This window comes from Furipterus horrens, unplaced genomic scaffold (genome assembly GCF_987537825.1).
Source record: "Furipterus horrens unplaced genomic scaffold, mFurHor1.1.pri manual_scaffold_6, whole genome shotgun sequence".
NCBI lineage: Eukaryota > Metazoa > Chordata > Mammalia > Chiroptera > Furipteridae > Furipterus > Furipterus horrens.
The window spans coordinates 149,778,209-149,799,083 of record NW_028327176.1 but is presented as its reverse complement, the minus strand read 5'-3'; the positions used below and the strand labels follow the sequence as shown (position 1 = coordinate 149,799,083).

General features: G+C 34.6%; 1 protein-coding gene across 1 annotated transcript in view; it reads right to left on the bottom strand.

Moving 5' to 3' along the window:
• Positions 1-20,875, bottom strand: part of CEP57L1 (centrosomal protein 57 like 1) — a 47,343-nt gene that overhangs the window by 15,759 nt on the left and 10,709 nt on the right. The window contains exons 2-4 of the mRNA XM_090279738.1: positions 6,672-6,819; positions 5,041-5,220; positions 3,750-3,871 (exon numbers count right to left, since the gene is read on the bottom strand). Coding sequence (XP_090135864.1) covers positions 3,750-3,871; positions 5,041-5,220; positions 6,672-6,816 — 447 coding nt within the window. The 5' untranslated portion in view covers positions 6,817-6,819. The remainder of the gene's footprint in view (positions 1-3,749; positions 3,872-5,040; positions 5,221-6,671; positions 6,820-20,875) is intronic.

The window sequence follows — 20,875 nt, the reverse complement described above, 5'->3', positions numbered from 1 at the left end:
CATGAACATAGTCACAAAAATACATAAGAAAATTCTTAGAAAATATGAAAACTACTGGAAGTAATAAACTTAGCAAAGCCACAAAATAGTCACCAAAACCAATGATTTTTTATAAACTAGTAATAGAAAAGTGAAAAACCCTAATACTGTTCATTAGAAAACATAAAATTCTTAAGAGATACATTTAACAAAATATGTGCAAGATTTCTCATTAAAATACAACCCACTGGAATGAGAAAGTAAAAAAGACTGAAATATTGGGGAGATTCAATATTTTAGGGATGTCAATTTCCCCCAAATGATATACAGGGTGAGGCAAAAGTAGGTTTGCAGTTATTCTTTTGGAAAATAACACAATAATGAATAAATAATAATCCAAGAACAAACTCTATGTTTTGTATACTCACAACTATAACTCTACTTTTTTCCCCACCCTGTATAAATTTAACAAGATCCCAATCAAAATCCCTGCAGACTTATTGACAGAAAATGCCACACTGATTATAAATTTTAAATAAAAGTGAAAGGGATCTATAGTAATCACAATAGATAAGACAGAGTCTCAGACATAGACCTTATCTACACAGTCAATTGATTGTTGACAAAGGTACCAAACAATTCAATGGGTGAAAGGGAAGTCTTTTAACAAATAGTGCTGGAACAAATGGAAATCCACATGACAGAAATTTTAATCTTGAACATTTTATCTTACCATACAAAAATTAATTCCAGGTGGATCACAGGCCTAATTAGAAAAATGAAGATAAAAAGCTTCTAGAAGAAAATATTCTAGAAAAGTTTTGTTTTCTCTTATAAACACATACCTACCCTATGGTTCAGTGATTCTACTACGACACATTTACCCAAGGAAAATGAAAACATATGTCCACAAAAAAAGATCTGTATAAGAATGGTCATAGTAGCTTTATTTATAATACCCAAAAACTGGAAATAAGCCAAATGTCCATCAACAGAAAAGTGGATAACCAAATTGTGGCCTATGCATACAATGAAATTCTTCACAGCAATAAAAAGAAATGAACTATTGATAAGTACAAAAACATGGATGAATCTCAAAAACTTTATGCTAACCAAGTAGTATCTTACAGTGTTTTAAATTTGTACTGCCCAGGTTACTAATGAGATTGATCATCTTTTCTATAGATTTATGTCCATTTGCGATTCCTTTTTTCCTGCAAAACGTTTCATTGCCCATTTTTCTTTGTTGCTTTGTTGCGTTTTAAGAAATTCCTTTCTACCTCAAGGTCATATAGACATTATTCTGCGTTTGCTTCTAAAAATCTCAGTTTTGCCTTTTATGTTTCTATCTTTAATCCACCTGGAATTGATTTTTGTGTGTAGTAAGAGGTAGGGATCGAATTTCATTTTTTTTCCTTACGTGGGTAACAAATTTTCCCAGAAACAATTATTGAAGTCTATTTTTCCCCAATAATATGCAATGGAATCCTTGTCATATATTGAGTTTCCCTACAAATGGGTCTGTTTCTGACTACATTCTACTCATTTATTCTGTCGTCTATCCATACAAATATCATGTTTATTTTGATAACATAGTTTGTTTCAATACATACTAGAGCAAGGCCTCACCTTATTCTTCAGAATAGTCTGGCTATTCTTGGACCCTTGCTTTTCCATATAAATTTTAGGAACCTTTCTAGTTCCCTGAAAAACCTATTAAATACTTGACTGATTAAAATCCAATATTGATGGTACTTTTATCCATTTCCAAGACAATGCAAAGACCTTAGAAAACTTTAAACTACATTTATCCCTTCCTAACTTATAAGCTATTACTCTCATTAATTTTAATCCTTTATATATATTTAAACCAAATAGAACATTATTATTGTTGTTTAATACAATAAATATTCATTTACCCATATAGCTACCATCTTTATTGTTCTTCATTCCTTCCTGAATCTCTGATCCTCCCATCTAAAATAATTTTCCTTCTATTGAATAATGCCCTTTGTATTTCCCTTAGGATGAATTTCCTAATAACAGATTATTTCAGTCTTTGTTAGTCTTAAAATATTATTGCACCTTTATTTCTAAAGGATATTGTTCCTAGAAATGATTCTCAATTGGCAGTTGTTTTCTTTTATATCATAATTGTATTATCTACTGTGTTCTGGGTTCAGTAATTTTAGTTGAGAAGGCAGCTGTCACTTTCCTGTCCCTTTGAATGTAATTCACCCCCACCCCCACGCCCACGCCCACACAACGAGGAAGCTTTAAAGATTTTTTTTCTTGCCTCATTATTTATTTTATTCTGAGATGTCTAGATTTTATATTTATCCTGTTTTAGTTTTATAGGGCTTCTTGGATCTGTGGTGTAAACTTTTTTCTAATCAGTTTTGGAAAATCCTATGCCATTATCTTTTTAAATATGATTTCTGTCCCATTCTCTCTCTTTCCTTTTGGACCTCCAATTACATACAACTTTGACCTTTACACGCTAAACTTGTTCTTCTCACTCTCTTTTCTGAAACTACTTTCATTTTGTTTCTTCATTGATACAGATAGTTTCACCTTCCAGTTCACTATCTTTTCATATCTGCTGTTAGATACATCCACTGGGTTCTAAATTTTGGTTATTATATTTTTCTATAATTTTTATTTGGTTCTTTTTCAGATCTATTCTGACATTTTATGGTCTCCAATGTTCTGTTGAAAATTTCAATCCTGCCTTTTATCTCCTTTATTATGGCAAGCATAATTATTTTAAAGTCTGTTAGAGCCAGTACACAGCTGCAGCTAAGTTGTGAAAATGTTTATATAGATAGTCTATTAAGCATGCTGTATCTTGTTCTTAGTGCCTTATCTCCTTGTGCCTAGTTATCTTTGACTGAAAGTTTCTTGCTGTGTCAAAGAATGTTTGTAGAAATAATTTGAGGTACCTGAGAATATTAGCAATCCAGGATCACTTTAATCCAATTTCAGGGATCATGATTTTCAGAGTTACTTTGATAACCCACAGCAGAGTTGTAATCTGTTTTTTTTTTCTCCCCCTACTGTTCACTCTTTCAAAGCACTCAGCCCAGAGGATTTACTAGGATTCCTATTCTTGATAGGCTTTGGATTCTAACTTCAATTTCCTTAGCCCCAAAAGGATGGCTGTTAAAAGCATTATTTAGCCTCTCAATAGACTGTTCTGGAATCAGCCCTCAGAAGGAACCTGAAATATCATGTTTACCTCTCTGGAATTAAGTCTTCACACAGATTTTGAATTGGTGATTTTTCACCAACTTGTTAATTCTCCAATTCCTTTCTGTATTTTCTTCTTTACTCTCTTTTCATTCTGTCTGTCTCTTTAATATCCTGTACAGTTTTTCTTGTTTTCTTCTATAGCAAGGTTGATCCAAATGACCGAGCCTGCATCATTCTAACTGAAAATCTATATACTGCCCTATATCTTATTTTACTTAACATTATAATATGACAATTTTCCCGTGACATTAAATATTCTTTTTTTCCCTGGGGCAAATTTACCAGCTTTTATCGTGCATTTAAATTGTGTCATCCATTTACATCTTACTTTTTTTATTGAGGTATAATTAACATGCAATGCTATATTAATTTCAGTTGTACAACATAATCATTTGACCTTTGTATATATTATGAAATGATCACCTCAATAAGTCTAGTACCATGTCACCATATAGACATTAAATATTCTTCAAAAACATATTAAATTCTACTACGTTTCTTATAGAAAATATGTTCACCTGTTGTTCTAGGATCATAGTCTTCTCTCGCTCTACATTGAGAACCATTCTCTTTGTATATTCCAGCTGCTTCTCTAAGAGAGTGCAGCGGCACTGAGCTGAGCACAACTGCACACTTATCTCTATGGAAAAGGAAAATAATGAAAAGTGAGCTAGTTGATTATCACATAGACCAGAGGTTTGGTTATCATAAGAAACATATTATATAAATTCCATCAAGAATTAAAAGTTCAAGCCTTCTTTAGTTCAATGTACTGACTCTCCAAGAGTTAGAAACATATATTTTGTGAATATTTCATTAATTATACATAACTGGCTTAACACTATCTCCTCCTAAAGAGCCAGAAGGCATACATCACAAAGGGGAAGAGAACAGTGACTTGGGGGATGACAAAAATCCTGGCTGTTCCTGGGATATGACACTAACTAGAAAAATAGAGGACCCAAAGTCTCTTCCCTATCAATATATTTCTTCTCTTTCAAGAAACTCAGATACATGCACTCTACCATTTCCATTCTCCTCTGCTCTTGACTATGACAGTACAGTTAAATTCATAAGGTGTAAACAACTTTTTAAACCTTTAATTTCTTACTTTCCTCAGCTCTTCCACTTTTGTCCAATTACTTTAGAAAAAATATTACATTTCTCCCCATTTCTTCATCCTATTTATAAGTTGAAACACAAACTTGAACCTGTTTATGAGGGTGAATGTCATGTTATAAAAAGAAAGCCACGTGTTTTGAGGTGAAATTATATAAAGAACTTATGTTCTAAATTTCTAAAACCTGTGTCCAGGTCTCTTTTTCTTATTTCCACAGAACCTCCACTTACGTGTCCATTTCATCTAATTAACTTCTCAAGTTAGATAAGATTCTTTTTTTATTTATTTTATGTGTCTTATATTGTGTAATTACTAGTGTTGCCTTATATTTTCAAATTTTAAAAATGTGTTAACTGAAACCATAAAGTATTCCAATTATATATAGGTTAAACTGGACTTTTTTGGAATTCTGAAAATATTCTAATTTCTAAACTCAACTCGTCTAAAAACTTAATTTTTCTTTTAATCTCAAAAATATATGAACTGGGATAAAACAGATATAATAGAAATAAGTTCAAAGTTATATCCATTTCTTGCAAATATCAAAATGTCTAAGAACAAGGCTTCAGAGTTTAAATGTATATATAAGAACAAATATATTTGAGTAAATCTGCTTAGACTGGGCTTATTATCTTCAAATTGTAAACTTTAGTAACTTTTTGTTTCTGAGAACTATTGAATTTTCTTACCTTTTTTCTGCTTTATCAGTTCCTGGTGTACCACATTTCTCTCATTTGTTTCATTTTCCAAGGCCTTTTTATACTGTGCTGCTTCTTTGGAAAGAATGTTGAGGTTATCTTCAGCTTGTGTTCTCTCTAACTCTAAACGATGAATCTTTTCCTGAAGAGTTTTTAAAGCTAAAATAAGAGCTGTTCAAAAAAAAAATAAATTTGCTTGATAGTATAAATGAGAATTTTTGAACACTTATAATCTTATAAAAGAGAGCAGTATATTTTTGCCATGAGCCAGGAAAATGTGTAATATATATTCCTCAAAAAAGTGGAAAATAATAACTAAAAGTCTAAACAGGAACAAATTTTCTCTAACATATCTTGTAAAAACAATATATTTATGATTGTACTTAGTGATTTTCTAGGTTTGAGAAAGCTAATGATCAAAGATTTAAAGATAATATATAGTCTAGGAGGCATAAGAATCTGAGTATGAATAAAGAAAATTAAAATACAGTATTCACTAACATGGAAATTTAGGTTTAAAGTTGAAAGTTTTTCTCAAATCACAAACATTTATTATTCCTTTGTCCAAAATACAGTGTTAATAATCAGGACATAGGAGGAAGAACACAGTTTCTTCCACTGGAAAAAATTATAACCTAGTGGTTTACTTGTTATCAGGCTTGAAAGATTATAAATAGTACACATGAACTACTAAGATTTTTTTTCTGAGCTACGTTAATATCTTCATAAATCAGATAAGTTCAGTTATATTATCTTAACTTTCTAGTCAGCTATAATTTTAAACTATAAAACTAGAGATGAATGGAATACAGATAAATGTTATGTTAAATTTCATATAGCTGTGTTGTCTTTTAGGATATATGCTACTTTCTATATATCCAATTAGAAAGATGTTTGCTAGAGATTATCATTTGTTTTTTTACAAATGAAATAAAGAAATTATATTTATCTTTCTTTATACGGTACATATGGCTGGCTCACTGGTTTGGACTATTATTTCTGTGATTGTTTTACTCCATAAGGCTAGTCTATTTATTAATGACAATCATTATCAGTGAATATTAAAAAACAAAGTGATACTCAGCATCTTAGAAGGTAATTTGTATGGTACAAAGTATGCCTGAGTCATAAATATTTTCCTAATTCAGTTTTAAGATCCTTCTAAATTTAAACTTTAAAAGGGACAATATCTTTATTTTGTAGTTATTCCAATATACTGGCTTCATGAGGGATTTTCAAGGTAATTTTGGATATATGCAATTTCTGAATTTAATCTTTGAATAATACAACTCTACTTAATTCACTAGCATTGTAATCATCTAGTTTAGAAGGACTCCAAATCTGACCTTTTATTCTCCAAAGTTTTTCTGTTTTCTAATGACATTTTTTAATAATAAATGTCATGTTTTGTAATATATGTCATCTTACAGCTGAAGCCAGAATAAAATATGTTAAATAACTTGTCTAAGTTTATAGAAATTTTTAACAACAGAATCAAAATTAATTTAATTAAGATTAGTTAAAAACACAATTATATTATTTTCACCTAAAAACAAACAGTTTCATATAATATACTTTATACAATTATCCTAATTTTGAGTAAGATTTTATATTACTATTACCATGGCTATTTGGACTGTGAAGCATTTTAGAAGAGGTAGCTTTGAAGTGCCCAGAGTGGTGATTCTGGGTGAATGGTGGAACAAACATTCTTTCTGGAAGTTTAAGGTAGCTTCCTCCTATACTGTGCATTAATTCAGAATCCATTATCTGTAGAGAATAAAGAAATTACATAGTACAGCATCATTCACCTGTATCTGAATGATAAAAACATTAGACAAATATCCAGGTGAAACTTTAACATAAATACAAAATCATATAATGTGCAGTTGTATCTTTATGAACGTAATTGTCACAAATTCAACTATAATAATACAAGATCAGCAATAAAAGAAAGAAAAATTACTATTTACTGTATAAACAGAATGGACAATCCTGCCTGATCTGCAATGAGCATACGTCCTGGAATGAGCATTAATTACATGGGTGGTATGAATTTTCTGGTTTCTCAGTTAATCATAAGTTCATATACGTCTCATTGTCTGATCACCTCTCTATAAAAAGAGTGACTCTATAGTTCAAAGAGAGAGTATTCTAAAATACAACACAGGTTTTTAAAACAAGCCACCCACATAATTTAATTCTCTGAGATTGACTGTTGAACTCCAATACTGGCTTCCAAAGGTATTTCGAAGGGTAATTTTGGATACGTCAACTTCTGAATTTAACAATCTAACCCATTTAATGCATTAACATTCCAATCATCTAGTTTAGAACGTTTTCAAATCTGAAGCATCTAAAATAGACATTTTTGTTTTGTTATTCTGGGTTTTCTTTTTCATCTTATTTGGTTATTTGTTTATAGGACAGCCTTTTTAATCACTTTATCAGGTACATTTTTACCTAATTTTTCTCATGGTCAGAAAAAAGGAAGGTAAGAAACACGGAATTAAACATGGAATCATTTAATTTTACTAAAGTCTAGGAGTATCTTAGAGGTCATCTATTCTAACCCTTCATTTCCATACAAACTTATTCTCACATTATCTTTTACAGATTATCTAAGCTCTACTCATTATCTCCAAAAAGACAGAGTTCACTATCTTCATGCTGAATTCAACACTTCCTTCTCTGATTTTTATGAATTAAACAGATTCGGAAGGAAATAAATATAACTCCTATACTTACTGATATAGACATTGTATTAAATATTTACATATCAAATTTATCTAGTAAAATCTTGCTGCAGAATTTAGAATCATTTTCAAACTTCATATTCCATCATTCACTGCATCTGAAATGTGTGTAAAAGACTTATGAAATCCCATCCCCTGATTGAGGGCAAAATGGAGAAGTCAAGCAGAAACGGCTCAATCATATAATCAATAACAACTAATTTCTTATTAAATCTCAGTGGACTTGAGTAGACCCAGATCAACTCAGCTGAATACTAATTTAGGAGATAACTTTAGCATGTATCTACTAATTACCAATACCAGACAATTTTTTTCCTTCTTAATACCTTAAGAGTTTGTTTTGTAAATAATTTACCATATATGTAATACATATATGTATAGTTTAAGGAATTATAGTAAAAGGAATTTCTATGTATCCACAGCTAACTGAAGAAACAGAGTGCTACCCTGCTCTGTGGAAACCCTCTGTGTGCCTTTCCCTATCTGTTGCTTTAAACTTTGTGCTACTTAGTCTAATACCTGTTAAGTTTTATCATATATCTATGTACCCTTAACAATATATTGTTTACTGTTGATGGTTTTTAAACTTTATATAAATGGAATCATATTTTTTTCCCATTCATGTTGGTACATGAAGCCATATGGTATTCATTTTCATTGCTGTATATGATTCTACCATGTAACACAGATCTTGGCATTAATTCCAATCAATCTCCTCCAGACTCATAATGCTATGGTTGTCTGGGATTGTTGGCTCTATTTTTATTTTAACCACACAAATAAGACAATATTATTTTAATTTATAAAGTTAATGTTTATGTTCACCTACAAGTATTCTTTGCTCATTGTGGACATTGTGATGGACTGCTAGGATTTCCTTTCAGGAAGGTGGACTTTACCCACAGCTTCTGGGAGTGAGGCCAGAAGGAAACCCTTGGCTGCCTGCTCTCTTTGGGATTGCTCTGCCTAAAGAACACTACCTCATCCAAGGTCTTACAAGACTCCTTCCAGGGGCAGCCCACATCTAATGAGGGTAAAAGGCCTGACCCTCTTCCCCCAACTCAGTGTCAACTCTAAAGGATAACCCCGTCACCTAAGCTCCCTATGGCATCAGTGAAACCTATGCTGGGTCTCCATTTCAGCTTAACTTCTCTCTCTGCCTAACACTGCTCCTTTCCTCTTCCTTCCACAGGTGATCCCAAGAATACTCTCTAATAAATGTGTCTGCTAATCCCTGCCTCAGAATCTGCTTCCTGGAAAACTGAGCTTGCAATAATTACCAACCCTTTTTTCTTAAGACATTTGTTCTGAGATTGCATTTTAGAGGCTCTTTTGGTGAGTATGTTAGTAGTGAATTTTCTTAGTTTTTGTTTGCCTTAAAATGTTTCTCTTTTCACTCTTTTTCTTAAATGATAATCTGCTGGATGTATAGATCTGGATGGCCAATTGTTTCCTCTTAGCACTATGATATTATTATGACTTCTAGGTTCCAGTGTTGCTGTCCAGACAGGCAGTGTCATTCTGGAGAGCAGGTTATTTTCCTGTCATAAACAGAAGGTTTAACCCTTTGGGGATTCCAACTTTATATTGCAGTGTCTAAACTTATCATCACTGTCTCTTGCCCCATGCAATCAGGAATGCCTCCTTAAAGGCCCAGGTTTGGGGCCAGGAGGAAACACAAGGGGCTCCCTGGGATAAAAGAGATCCTATGGTTCCTTTATCCCTATGGAACTGAGCTTTCTCATTATGTGCAGTCTCAGTATTTTCCCCTTATTTGGCTGCTAACTCAGCCATGCTTAAAAAAGGATATTTCAAGCATTTTACACAGCCCTTTTGTATTCTTTACTAGAAGAGAATTTCTTTGAACATATAATATGCCTTATTGCTTGAAACTGGAATAACATATTACATATTCAATTTTTAAAAATATGCAATGACTTTATAGGAGTACCATAACTATTAAATTCCAGAAATTCATACGCAGTTTAATCATTATGCTTCAGGGAATAATCATATATAATATATTAATACTAGAAGCAAATTTTGCATTTAATATCTTGATTATTTGACATTCAAAGACCTATTTAACATAATTCATAATTAATTTTAAATATAGTCCTTGCTGGATTAAAAAAAATAATCACTTTGCAGCCATCACAATAAAGACTGATGTAGGCAAATAAGCATAAATGCTAAATTCAGGGGTGGAAATTTTGATGAGGAGTGGGATATTTGCATGGTCTTAAAGTGTCTCCTCCACAGACTGCTTAAAAGATGCAAGAAAAAAGTAGTAACTATATAGTAGAGAAATAAAATAACACTTTGATAGGATAATTAAAATTAACATCACTCTTGAGAGGTGAGAAGGACATTGTGTGCCTCTGGATGTGAAACCCTGAGAAGGACCTATACAGTATTCTGGACAGGAATGAATAACCTGCATCTCAATGTGAGGAAACATCACCAAAAAGCTCAATTTAAAAAAAAAAAGTTTCTATAAAGGGGGGCTATTTTCTTTAAAACTGCATGTCATAAAGTACAATGACATTCCTGGTTATATATCTCCAGAAGAACTGAAAGCGGGGTCTCGAAAAGATATTTTTATACCCATGTTCACACTGGCATTATTCACAATAGCCAAAAAGTGGAAGCAATCCAAATATCCGTCAATGTATGAACAGATAAACAAAATGTATATACATATAATTCTACACATGCTATAACGTAGATGAACACTGAAAACATTATGCTAAATGAAATAAACCACTCACAAAAATACAAATACTGTATGATTCCACTTATATTATATATCTGGGGTAGTCAAACTTAGAGAAAGTGGAATGGTGGCTGGCTGGGGGGAGATGAAAAAGTTGTAGAGACTGGTTGTATGACAATGTTTGGGCAGGAGAGGCAAGTTAAAAGCAAGATATGATCCAGTATGTTCAGGTCCATAGCCAAAGCATACACAGAGTGTATGGAGAGACTGACGGAGAGATAAGTAAAGCCAGAAATGATATTGAAAGAGAAGTTTAGGTAAATATGATAGAGTGAACATACACACCCATTTTTGCTCTCTCTTGGAAACTCACTAAAATATTAAAACAATTTTTATAAAAAAGATATGAACTTGTAAAGATGAAGAGATCAGAAGATATGACAGCAACAAAACTTTGGAAAATAGAAAACAGATGTATAAGCAGTAACAGATTTAGCTAATGCAAAATGGCAGACTTCTAAAGCAAGGAAGGAAAATAACTTCTAAGTTTATATACATTGCAGACCTTCTAAATGGCTCAGGAATTAGCTGCACTTCTGTAAGTAGTAGTAGTTAAGATAGGGCTTAACACTAGATAACAGGATACAATTTTAATTTAGAAGTCAATTATATGCCTAAATCTTCTTCACCTCTTTGTGCAACTAAAAAACTGCTTTACCTGTCTGGGAAGAAGACTGGAAGGTTTTTTTTTTGTTGTTGTTGTTGTTTTGTTTTTTCTATAAAGGGGGAATGACAGAGTATCTCTGGATTGGGGGCCACTCAGCACAGATGAGGGTAGGGCACCAGACTGAAAGCAGGAAGATTCAAGTCCCAGAATATTGGTAGTCTATATATCCAAGCAGAGATGGGAAGATCATAGGACTATGATAAGCCCAAGTGAACAAAGATACTAAAATGAATGATGAGCTGGATGAATTCCAAGTTTCCAATCATATTTTTCATGCCACACTCTTAAATATAAATGTTTTAACCAAGGTTTACCAGACATTGAGAAAAGATATGAAAGGAGACCAAAACAAGTAAACAATAAGAGGCTTAATAGGAACACAAAATTTGGAAATACATGATTAGTGGAGATAGAATGTATAATCATCAAGGGACATGATAGACCCTAGTGAATTTGACTGAAGCACAGTCAAATACATGTTGGCAGGAAGAGATGGCTAAGAAGGTATGGGAGGGCTAAACCACAAGGATATTATTGTATATCACCCTACGGCATTTGTATTTGGAAGGATTACGCAATAGGGAGGTAATGAAGCATATAAAGGGGAATAAGAGAGTCAGGCCTGCATTCTGACAGATTCACTCTGTTGGCCCTCAGGTAGGTAGATAAAAAGGGGGAAGGAATTATAGGCAGAGGGACAAATTAAGAGCTGACTGAAATAAGACAAGGAAAAATACAGAGTGGGGCAAAAGTGGGTTTACAGTTGTTTGTATGGAAAATAATAAAATAATTAATAAAGAATAATACAAGAATGAACTCAGTAAACCTACTCTGTCCCACCCTATATAGGCCTGAATTAAGACTGGAGTGATGACATGAACATGGAAGATACTTAGAAGATAAAATCGAAAGGACTTAGGATCCAATTAGATATGTGAAATGAGGGAGAGGAAAAAATAAAAAACACTCCCTAAATTATACTTGGTCAAGTGGGGAGTTGACAGTGGCATTAGTGGAAATAAGGAGTAATATAAAAGAAGATACTAATCTGGAGGAAACAATAAATTCTAATTTTATATATGTCGAATTTGAGGTCCTTAGAGACACATTTATCCAGCAAATGGGTGTAAAGATTAGCAATTTTCAGGGTGTTTCTACATGGAAATGGTGGCTGACATTCAATGCCTTTGACTATCAGAGAGCTACTTTTTGTCCAGCTGTCATGATGCCCCTTAGACTCATTGAGGCAAGATTTTAAAAGGTTAAGAATTACAGATTTAGGAGAGAAAAGCATTGAACTCAAAATGTTAAAGACCACATCACTAGCATTTAGGAGGCAAATGAAGGAATAAAAACCCTCAAAGGAGATCAAAGAGGAGTGATCAAAGAACTGGGAGGAAAAAGCAGGAGAAAGTAGTAACAAAAGAGTCGAAGTGAGAACAAGAAGTAACTATTTAGTATCTACAACTAATACGCTATGCCTTGTAGAAATAAGAAACACACAGGATATGGCTTCTGCTGTCACATAGTTTGCAATCTCACTACTGAAAAAAGACTAAGAGGAGGCAATGAGAGGGGAAAAATGAGAGGGGGTGACTCAGCAGTATATCCAGTAAAAGTGGTTTTCTTATTTCATAATTATTAAATTTTTATTCAGCATTCTTCAAACTCATTATCTTAAAGGAGTCTGAATAGAAGAATATGATTACATGAGTACAATACCTAGTTTTTTAAACAGTACAAAGTAAAGCCAATTTTTAACAAGTGTATAAATTATAATATAGCATCTTATTAATTGTTATGTGTACAGTTAATTCAACTCAATGCATGCTATTGAGCTACTTAATTTCCAAGAAAGCTTATCAATTGCTGAATTTATAATAACTAGACTTATAAGCATTGGGCCCAAGATGGCAGAAAAGTAAGTGGAAGCTACACTAACCTCCTCCCAGGACACTTACAGAGTGGGGGGTCTCCAAAAATCCTCAGAGCCTGAGGGTTGGGGGATGGGGAAAAGAGAACAGCTTTTAAGATACTTTTGCATAACTATGGCTAGTAGCTAGTGTCTTAGTTATGCAAATGGTTTTGGTTCTTCCAAGGCCCCAAGGAGATGGGAGGGGTTTTGACCATGGAATGGTGCAGAAAGAGCATACAGAGCCTGTGTAAGGTTCTGTGAATGGTCAGAACTGGTTACCATGCCCACTGCGTCACAGGACGCAGTCAGGGACTTAAAAATAGGCGGCAGACATTTTAACTAGGAGAATTCCATGCAGCTTGGAAAGGAAAGGAAGAACTCCATGCGGTTTACAAGGAGGCTGGAAACTCCATGTGGTTCTGCATTAAGAGCTGGAGAGCACCGCAACACAGCCAGAAACCTCCCCAATCAGGCTCAAATGATTGGGAGCTGCTGGTAAACTGAACTGTGTCTGGGAAGCAGGAAAATTGTATCACTGACTTTTTTAAAACTAGCCTGGTTTGGTAAGGGGAGGCAGAACTATGTGTTTGTGAGTGTTTTTAAGAAAATAAGACTTAACGGCAGAAATGCACAAATAATCTAAATCTATATAACCTTTAAATAAACAATTCTTTTTCTTTTCACCAAACTCTGGTATTGAGAGTTATGCTTCTGGTGGCGGGCAATGGGGCCCCACATAACTGAACAGCCTGTGGGTTCTATTTCAATCGGGGCAGCCCCGTGGGTTCAGTTACAGGACCAAACTGGAATTACAACTAAATTAAAGAAAAATCATCCCGAATAGACTTATAAACATTATAACTAATAATTATAAAATTGGGTTTTTCCTTATTGAACTTGAACTCAGAAAGTTTAAAACTTAAAGATGCCTGAGATTATTTAAATGATTAGACTCCCCATCATCTTTAACTATAGTTTACCTTGAATAGTCAGTTTATGAGAAAATGCTCCTGATTTAACATAAAGTGAATACATAAGAATATAAAATTACATAATTATAGCCCAATTTTAGAAAAGGACAAAGATAAGCCTAGACAAAAGACTAAGTGTATTAAAATGTTAATTGATGAACAATAGATTTTCATTTTATTTCTACTTCTTAACCATTCTTTACAATAAACATATTATTTTAAAATAAGGAACAAAAATTTACTAAACTAGTTTCCTCTTATCTAGATTTCTGCAGAGGTAGAAAACAGCTGAAGATGTACAGTATCAATTATATATATGTGTATTTGTTGGGGCACTTAACATCTTTTCATTTCTAAGGGTCTTCTGCCTCCTTTATCAACATAAACTCAGAGAGGGCAATTATGTTCATGCGTTCAGTAAGTGCCTATAGTCCAAGCTGCTATGCTCTGCAAAGAGGCATTGTATCCTCAGGGCCTAATCCAAAAAAATTGTAAAATGAATCCCCTGAAACCAATTTGTGAGGTCAACGACTTTTCTCTACCTTCCTTCCTTATGCTGATGTTTGTCATGGTTAAACCGAACTATTTTAAAAATACTGTTCTAAGTTTTAAAAATGTCACATATTATACCTTGGTATATACCTTTGCATACAGTGTTGTAACTTAATGTATTATTTAAGTAAATCTTTATTATTAAAATTTTAAAATATTACTGGTACTATGTCCTCAGAAAGTTCTAACTTCCTGTGATTTTGAAAGGGTTTTGACATTCTTATAATGTTTATTACATTTATCTGTTGTACTTAATTCTGCTTCTAACCATTTCTCTTTAGGATGCCTGATGGCAAACATTAATGTAGAAAGACTTTAGAAATGAATCAAATAATGAATTTTAAAGTTAACAGTACTCAGATTAGTTGCTACAAATCTCCTTCCTTGGCCTTTACATTTTTTTCACCCACAGACTGGACACATTTAATAGTTAGAATTAATTATGGGAGTGTACTGATTATTCAGGCAGCCCAAGGGGGAATGAACTATTGAACAATGACAAATAACTGAAGCTTACCTATTTAATTCACAAAACTTATTTCAACTAGTTTTAAAAGAAATATTTCTATATTATTTACCTTACTTTCCTTCTTTTTAGGCAGAGTATATTCAACACAATTTAATCTTTGGGATGATTTAAGGATACCATCAAAGTATTTTAATTATCTACAATTAATGATACTTAGAGCACCACACTGATATTTGGATTGTTTTCCCCTTTACTGGAAAGTTCAAAACTGTTACAGATTTTGTTTTCTGTCTTTTCTCCTCTTGTTCTCTTACCTTCCAGGCTGCTGATGAGCTGTCTGTTTACTTGTCTCTAATAGAATATCTCTCTCCTTTCTAATTGGCTTCCCAATTTATAGCAAATAAGAAACAACAAAACAATCAAGTTTCATTCATTAGCCATTCAGAGATGAAAAATACACACCAAAGAAAATGCAAGAATGGGTAGAGGAGTAGATCAGGTGTACAGGCAAAAGAAACATCATAGTAATAATGATATTTCACACTTATTGAACACTCATTATGTAAATTAACTTATTAAAATCCACATAACAACTCTATGAGACATACTTATTTCTATTTTAGACATGAGGAAACTGTGCCCATGGACACACAGCTAGTTAAGTGGCAAAGTTAGATTTGATCTCAGGCAGTATGCTCAAAAGCTCACACTTTTAACCACCATGCCATATTGCTTATTTATACAAAGTTATGAAAGCAAGAGAGGATCTGGTGTTTTAGGCAAGTTAGTACATGTAATATATAAAGTGGAAAGATTGCAAACATGCCTGAGTGTTGCAGAAGAGGAGGCAGAAACCAGATCTGAGGAACCTTGTCTGCCAGGCACAGGTGTTTGGATTTTATCCCATAGGCAATAAGAGCCATTCAGCTGAAAAGCAGCAGGATCACATTGCCTTTGATAAAGATGTCTGTGAGATTAGAAAGGAGAAAAACAACCAGAGGCTAGAAGTAGGAGGCTATTCCAGAATTCTATGTAAGAGGCAATAAAGACCTGAACCAAAGCAAAAGAAGTGGGAATAAAGGCTTCCCGCCAAGATGGCTACGTAGGTAAATGCAGTACTTAAATCCTCCCGCAACCACATCAAAATTACAACTAAATTATAAAACAACCATCATTCAAAACCACCTGAAATCTGTCTGAATTGAAGTCCTATAACTAACAATATAAAGAAGTCACATCAAGACTGGTGGGAGGGATGAAGACAGGGAACAGGCTGATCCCCACATCTGTATGTGGCTGATAAAAATCGAGAGGGATAGTTCTGCTGTGGAGGTCCTCCCTAAGAAGCCAGCAGTCCCAGCCTAGGATTCCAGTGCCAGGAAGAGAAGTCCCTATAACTTTTGGCTGTAAAAACCAGCAGGGATTGTGGCTGAGTGAGACAGTGATTCTGGAGTCCTAGCCAGTTCCCCTTAATGGGCCTGCACACGGATTTACTCAGATTCACTCCCTCTCAGTGCCAGCACTGGGGAAGCATCTTGAAAAGAACCAGGGGCATATGGGAAGGAATTGAATAGTCCAGTATCAGGGTGAGAGCTGGGAAGGGCAGCTTTCTACCAGATAAAAGTACTGACAGAAGCCACTGTTCCTTTCCTGAGCCCTGCTCACACAGAGCCAGCAGGTGAGTGCCATATCTGAGTCTCCATTAACTTTGCTATCACTGTTCGCCCTGCCCTGGTGAGTCCCTGAGACCCTGCCTCACCCAACCCGTAGGCCCATGCCGGCTGTTTCCAGTCACTTATCCATACAAATGGCCTGTCTTGGTTTATGTTTCAGACTTTCTTAAAATCTCTCAAGGAAACAGCATCTGTTTCTGGCATGCCCTGTACCTCTTGCTAAGTGGCCCCAGACTTGGCACTAGTGACAGCTGGCTTTGGTTCACAGCTTGGCCCAGCCTGGGCTCCTTCAAGCCAAGCACAAGTAGTAGCCATCTGGAAATAGCTTTGTAGCTCATGCCAGGTGGCCCCAGGCAGAACTGAGGAGGCAGCTGACCTTGGCCTGCACCTCCTGAAAGGCCCCAGAGCTAGTGTACCCAGTGGACAGCTCCAGACCACATTCAAGTACCATCCAACCACTGAGCACCAGAGCCCTGCCAGTCAGTCCTGCTCTGTGGAGTGAGCCGCTGCACAGCTGATCCTCCACAGTAGTCACAGCCAGTCCTTGCAGTCAGTCAGCCCGGGGGAGGGGGGTGTGGGTAGTAAATCCCTCCTATTGATGAGCCAATGGCAAAATAGGTTCAACTACAACAGAAGGGTATACACAGCCCACACAGAATTGGTGGGGAGGGTGCATCTGGAGTGCCCAGCTTAAGTGATCGGGGAGGCTGTGCCACTAGACTCTACAGAACACCTGCTATATAAGGCATCCAAGCCCTAGAGATGTAGAAGCTCCCATAAGACTGTCAGTTGGTTTCTCAACAGTAACTATTTAATACATACAAACAAACACAGGGAGGCTGCGAAGACGAGGAGACAAAGAAACATGTTCCAAATTAAAAAGCAGAACAGAACTCCAGAAAAAAACTAAACAAAATGGAGGCAAGCAATCTACTAGATGAAGAGTTCAAAACACTGGTTATAAGGATGCTCAATGAATTTAGGGGATGAGTAGATGAACTCAGAGAGAACTTCAAAAGCATAAAAAAGGACACGGAAACCATAAAAAAGAACCAGTCAGAAATGAAGGATACACTAATTGAAATGAAGAAAAAGTTACAGGGAATCAACAGTAGAGTGGATGAAGCCAAGAATGAAATCAGCAAGTTAGAATATAAGGAAGTAAAATCCATCCAATTGAGCAACAAGAAAAAGAATCCAAAAGAATGAGGATAATGTAAGGAGCATCTGGGACAACTTCAAGTGTACCAACATTTGCATTATGGGGGTGCTGGAAGGAGAAGAGAGCAAAATATTGAAACCCTATTTAAAAAAAAAATGACAGAGAACTTCCCTAATCTGGTGAAGAAAATAGACATACAAGTCCAGAAAGCATAGAGTCCCAAACAAGATGAACCCAAAGAGGCCCAAACCAAGACACATCAAAATGAAAATGCCAAAGGTTAAAGACAAAGAGAGAATCTTAAAAGCAGCAAGAGAAAAGCAGTTAGTTCCCTACAAGTGAACTTTGCAGACCACAAGGGAAATATGCAAAGTAATGAAAAACAAGGACCTATAACCAAGATTACTCTACCCAGCAAAGCTATTATTTAGAATTGAAGAACAGATAAATAGCTTCCCATACAAGAAAAAGGTAAAGAAGTTCATAGCCACCTAACCAGTATTACATGAAATTTTAGTTAAAGGGTTTTCTTTAAAAAAGAAGGAAAAAAAGATAAAAATATGAACAATAAAATGGCAATAAATACATATCTGTCAATAATTGAATCTAAAACACAAATTAAGTGAATAAGCAGAACCAAAAAAAAAAAAAAAAAAAAGAACAGGTGGTCTACCATATGACCCAACAATCCTCTTCTGGTTATCTACCCATAATACTTGAAAATGCTTATTCTTAAGGATAGGTGTACCCCTATGTTCATTGTAGCACATGCTTGGTGGCTAAGACATAGAAACAACCTTCGTATCTTTCAATGGATGACTGAATAAAGAGGATGTAGTATGTACACACGATGGAATACCACTCAGTGATAAGAAAGGATGAAATAATGCCATTTACAACAACATGGATAAATCTTGAGAATATCATGCTAAGCAAAATAATAAAGATGGATTTCACTCATATGTAGGATATAAAACAAACAAAGCAACAAAACAACAAAACAAACAAACTCAGACACAGACAATAGGAGGGTGGTTACCAGAGTAGAGAAGGGGGGAATAAAGAGGCTAAAGTGGACAAAATTTAAGGTGACAGGGGAAGACTAGACTTTGGGTGGTGAGCACACAATGTAATATACAGGTGATGTATTAGTATAGAATTGTACACCTGCAACTATGTAATGTTACTAACCCATGTCACCCCAATATACTTAAAAAATAAATTTTTAAAAGAAGTTGGACTGGAAAGAAGGAGACAAATTAAAGATAATTAGGATGTTGAATTCATAGAACTTATGACCTGAACGAGGCAAATTAGTGACAGTAAGAAATTAAATAAAGCTGTAATCAAAGCATAAAACAGATTTTGAGGGAGAGGGGGTAGAAATAGTATAAAAGGTTCATTTTAGACATGTTTGAGGTGCTTGTGGGACAACAACATAAAAACAGCTAACACTTATATTGAGCTTATTATATACCAGGCATTGGTCAAAGAATTTCACATGTACTCATCCATGGAAGGATCAAGGCAACCCTATGAAGTATTTATATTAACTTTGTCTTATGTGAGGCAACTGAAAAGTTAAGTAACTTTGCCTAAAGTCTCACAGCTATTAAGCAGCTGAGCTGGAACTTGAGCCCAGGTAGCCTGGATGAGAATGTATTCTGCCTTTAATAGAGACAAGCCAGTTGTACAGATGAGTCTGGCATCCAAAAAAAACAGTTTAGTTTAAGGATTTGAAAGTCCTTATGTAGGGTGGCTGTTGAAGCCATGAGTATTCACTTAGATATAGAATATGCAGTTTTTCTCTAATATGGTCCTTCAGTCACCTAGGTACCAATACCTTGAGTGTATTTATTAAAAGTATAGATTCCTGGGCATCACCCAGGTCCACAGAAATAAAATCTCTGGGGATAAGACCCAGAAATATATAGTTTAACTCCCCAATTGATTCTTATGCAAATTAAAGACTAAACATCACTGATAAGGATGGAGCAAAAATGTGTAACAATGACTGAGTTTATTAGAAATGTGTCTACAACAAGAGTAAACAAGTTCTGAAGAAGGATGGTAAGGGCCTAAGAAAGTGTCTGATGTGTCTTTTAGCAAATCTAAGCCACTACTATAAGGTGCATTATTCCTTTATGTACCACAAGAAAAGAAAAAGGAGACCTCTCATATAAAGCTAGAACAACAGAAAGGCTACAAATGCTGTATAGGATCAATGGAAAATAAACCCACCATGTAGAAAGAGACAGCAAGAAAACTTGAAAGGATCTTCCAAGTACTGGGCACCTGTTAGAGGGAATTTTATCCAAAACATAGTTCTTATATAGTTTTGCAGTCTGAATTCATACTACCAGTGGGGTGAACACAAAAACAAAAAACAACTCTCCAAACAGAGAATTTAATTGAAAATGGCCTCAGGTTGATAGTAGTGCAAATGAGTGGTAGAGGCAAATGCAAATCCTCTCTGAGGTAATCTGACTTCAATCCAGACCAATAAAGATTACAAAATGTATCCCTATTTTAGAAAAGTTTTTAAGTGTGAAAAATATGTCTTAGAATCGGTGAAATACAGTAAACTGAAGGTATACCAAGCTATTCTTAATGCCCTGAAACTCTGGGGTCAAAGGCTATTTTCTGGTTCTAAAATGTATTCCATACATAATCCCATATAGGTGTTCATTTGTTTTTAAAATAACTATGAAATAAAGGCAGATTATTAAAAATTCCTCCCCGTGACATCTATTTTTCATAATTCCTCTAAATATAAAAAGTGTCATTGATAAGAAAACACAAAACAAGCAAAACCACCACCAAGTGAGATCAGACCACTTGTACCCCAGAGTTCATGTAAATGCTTCAACATTTTCTAGGATTTA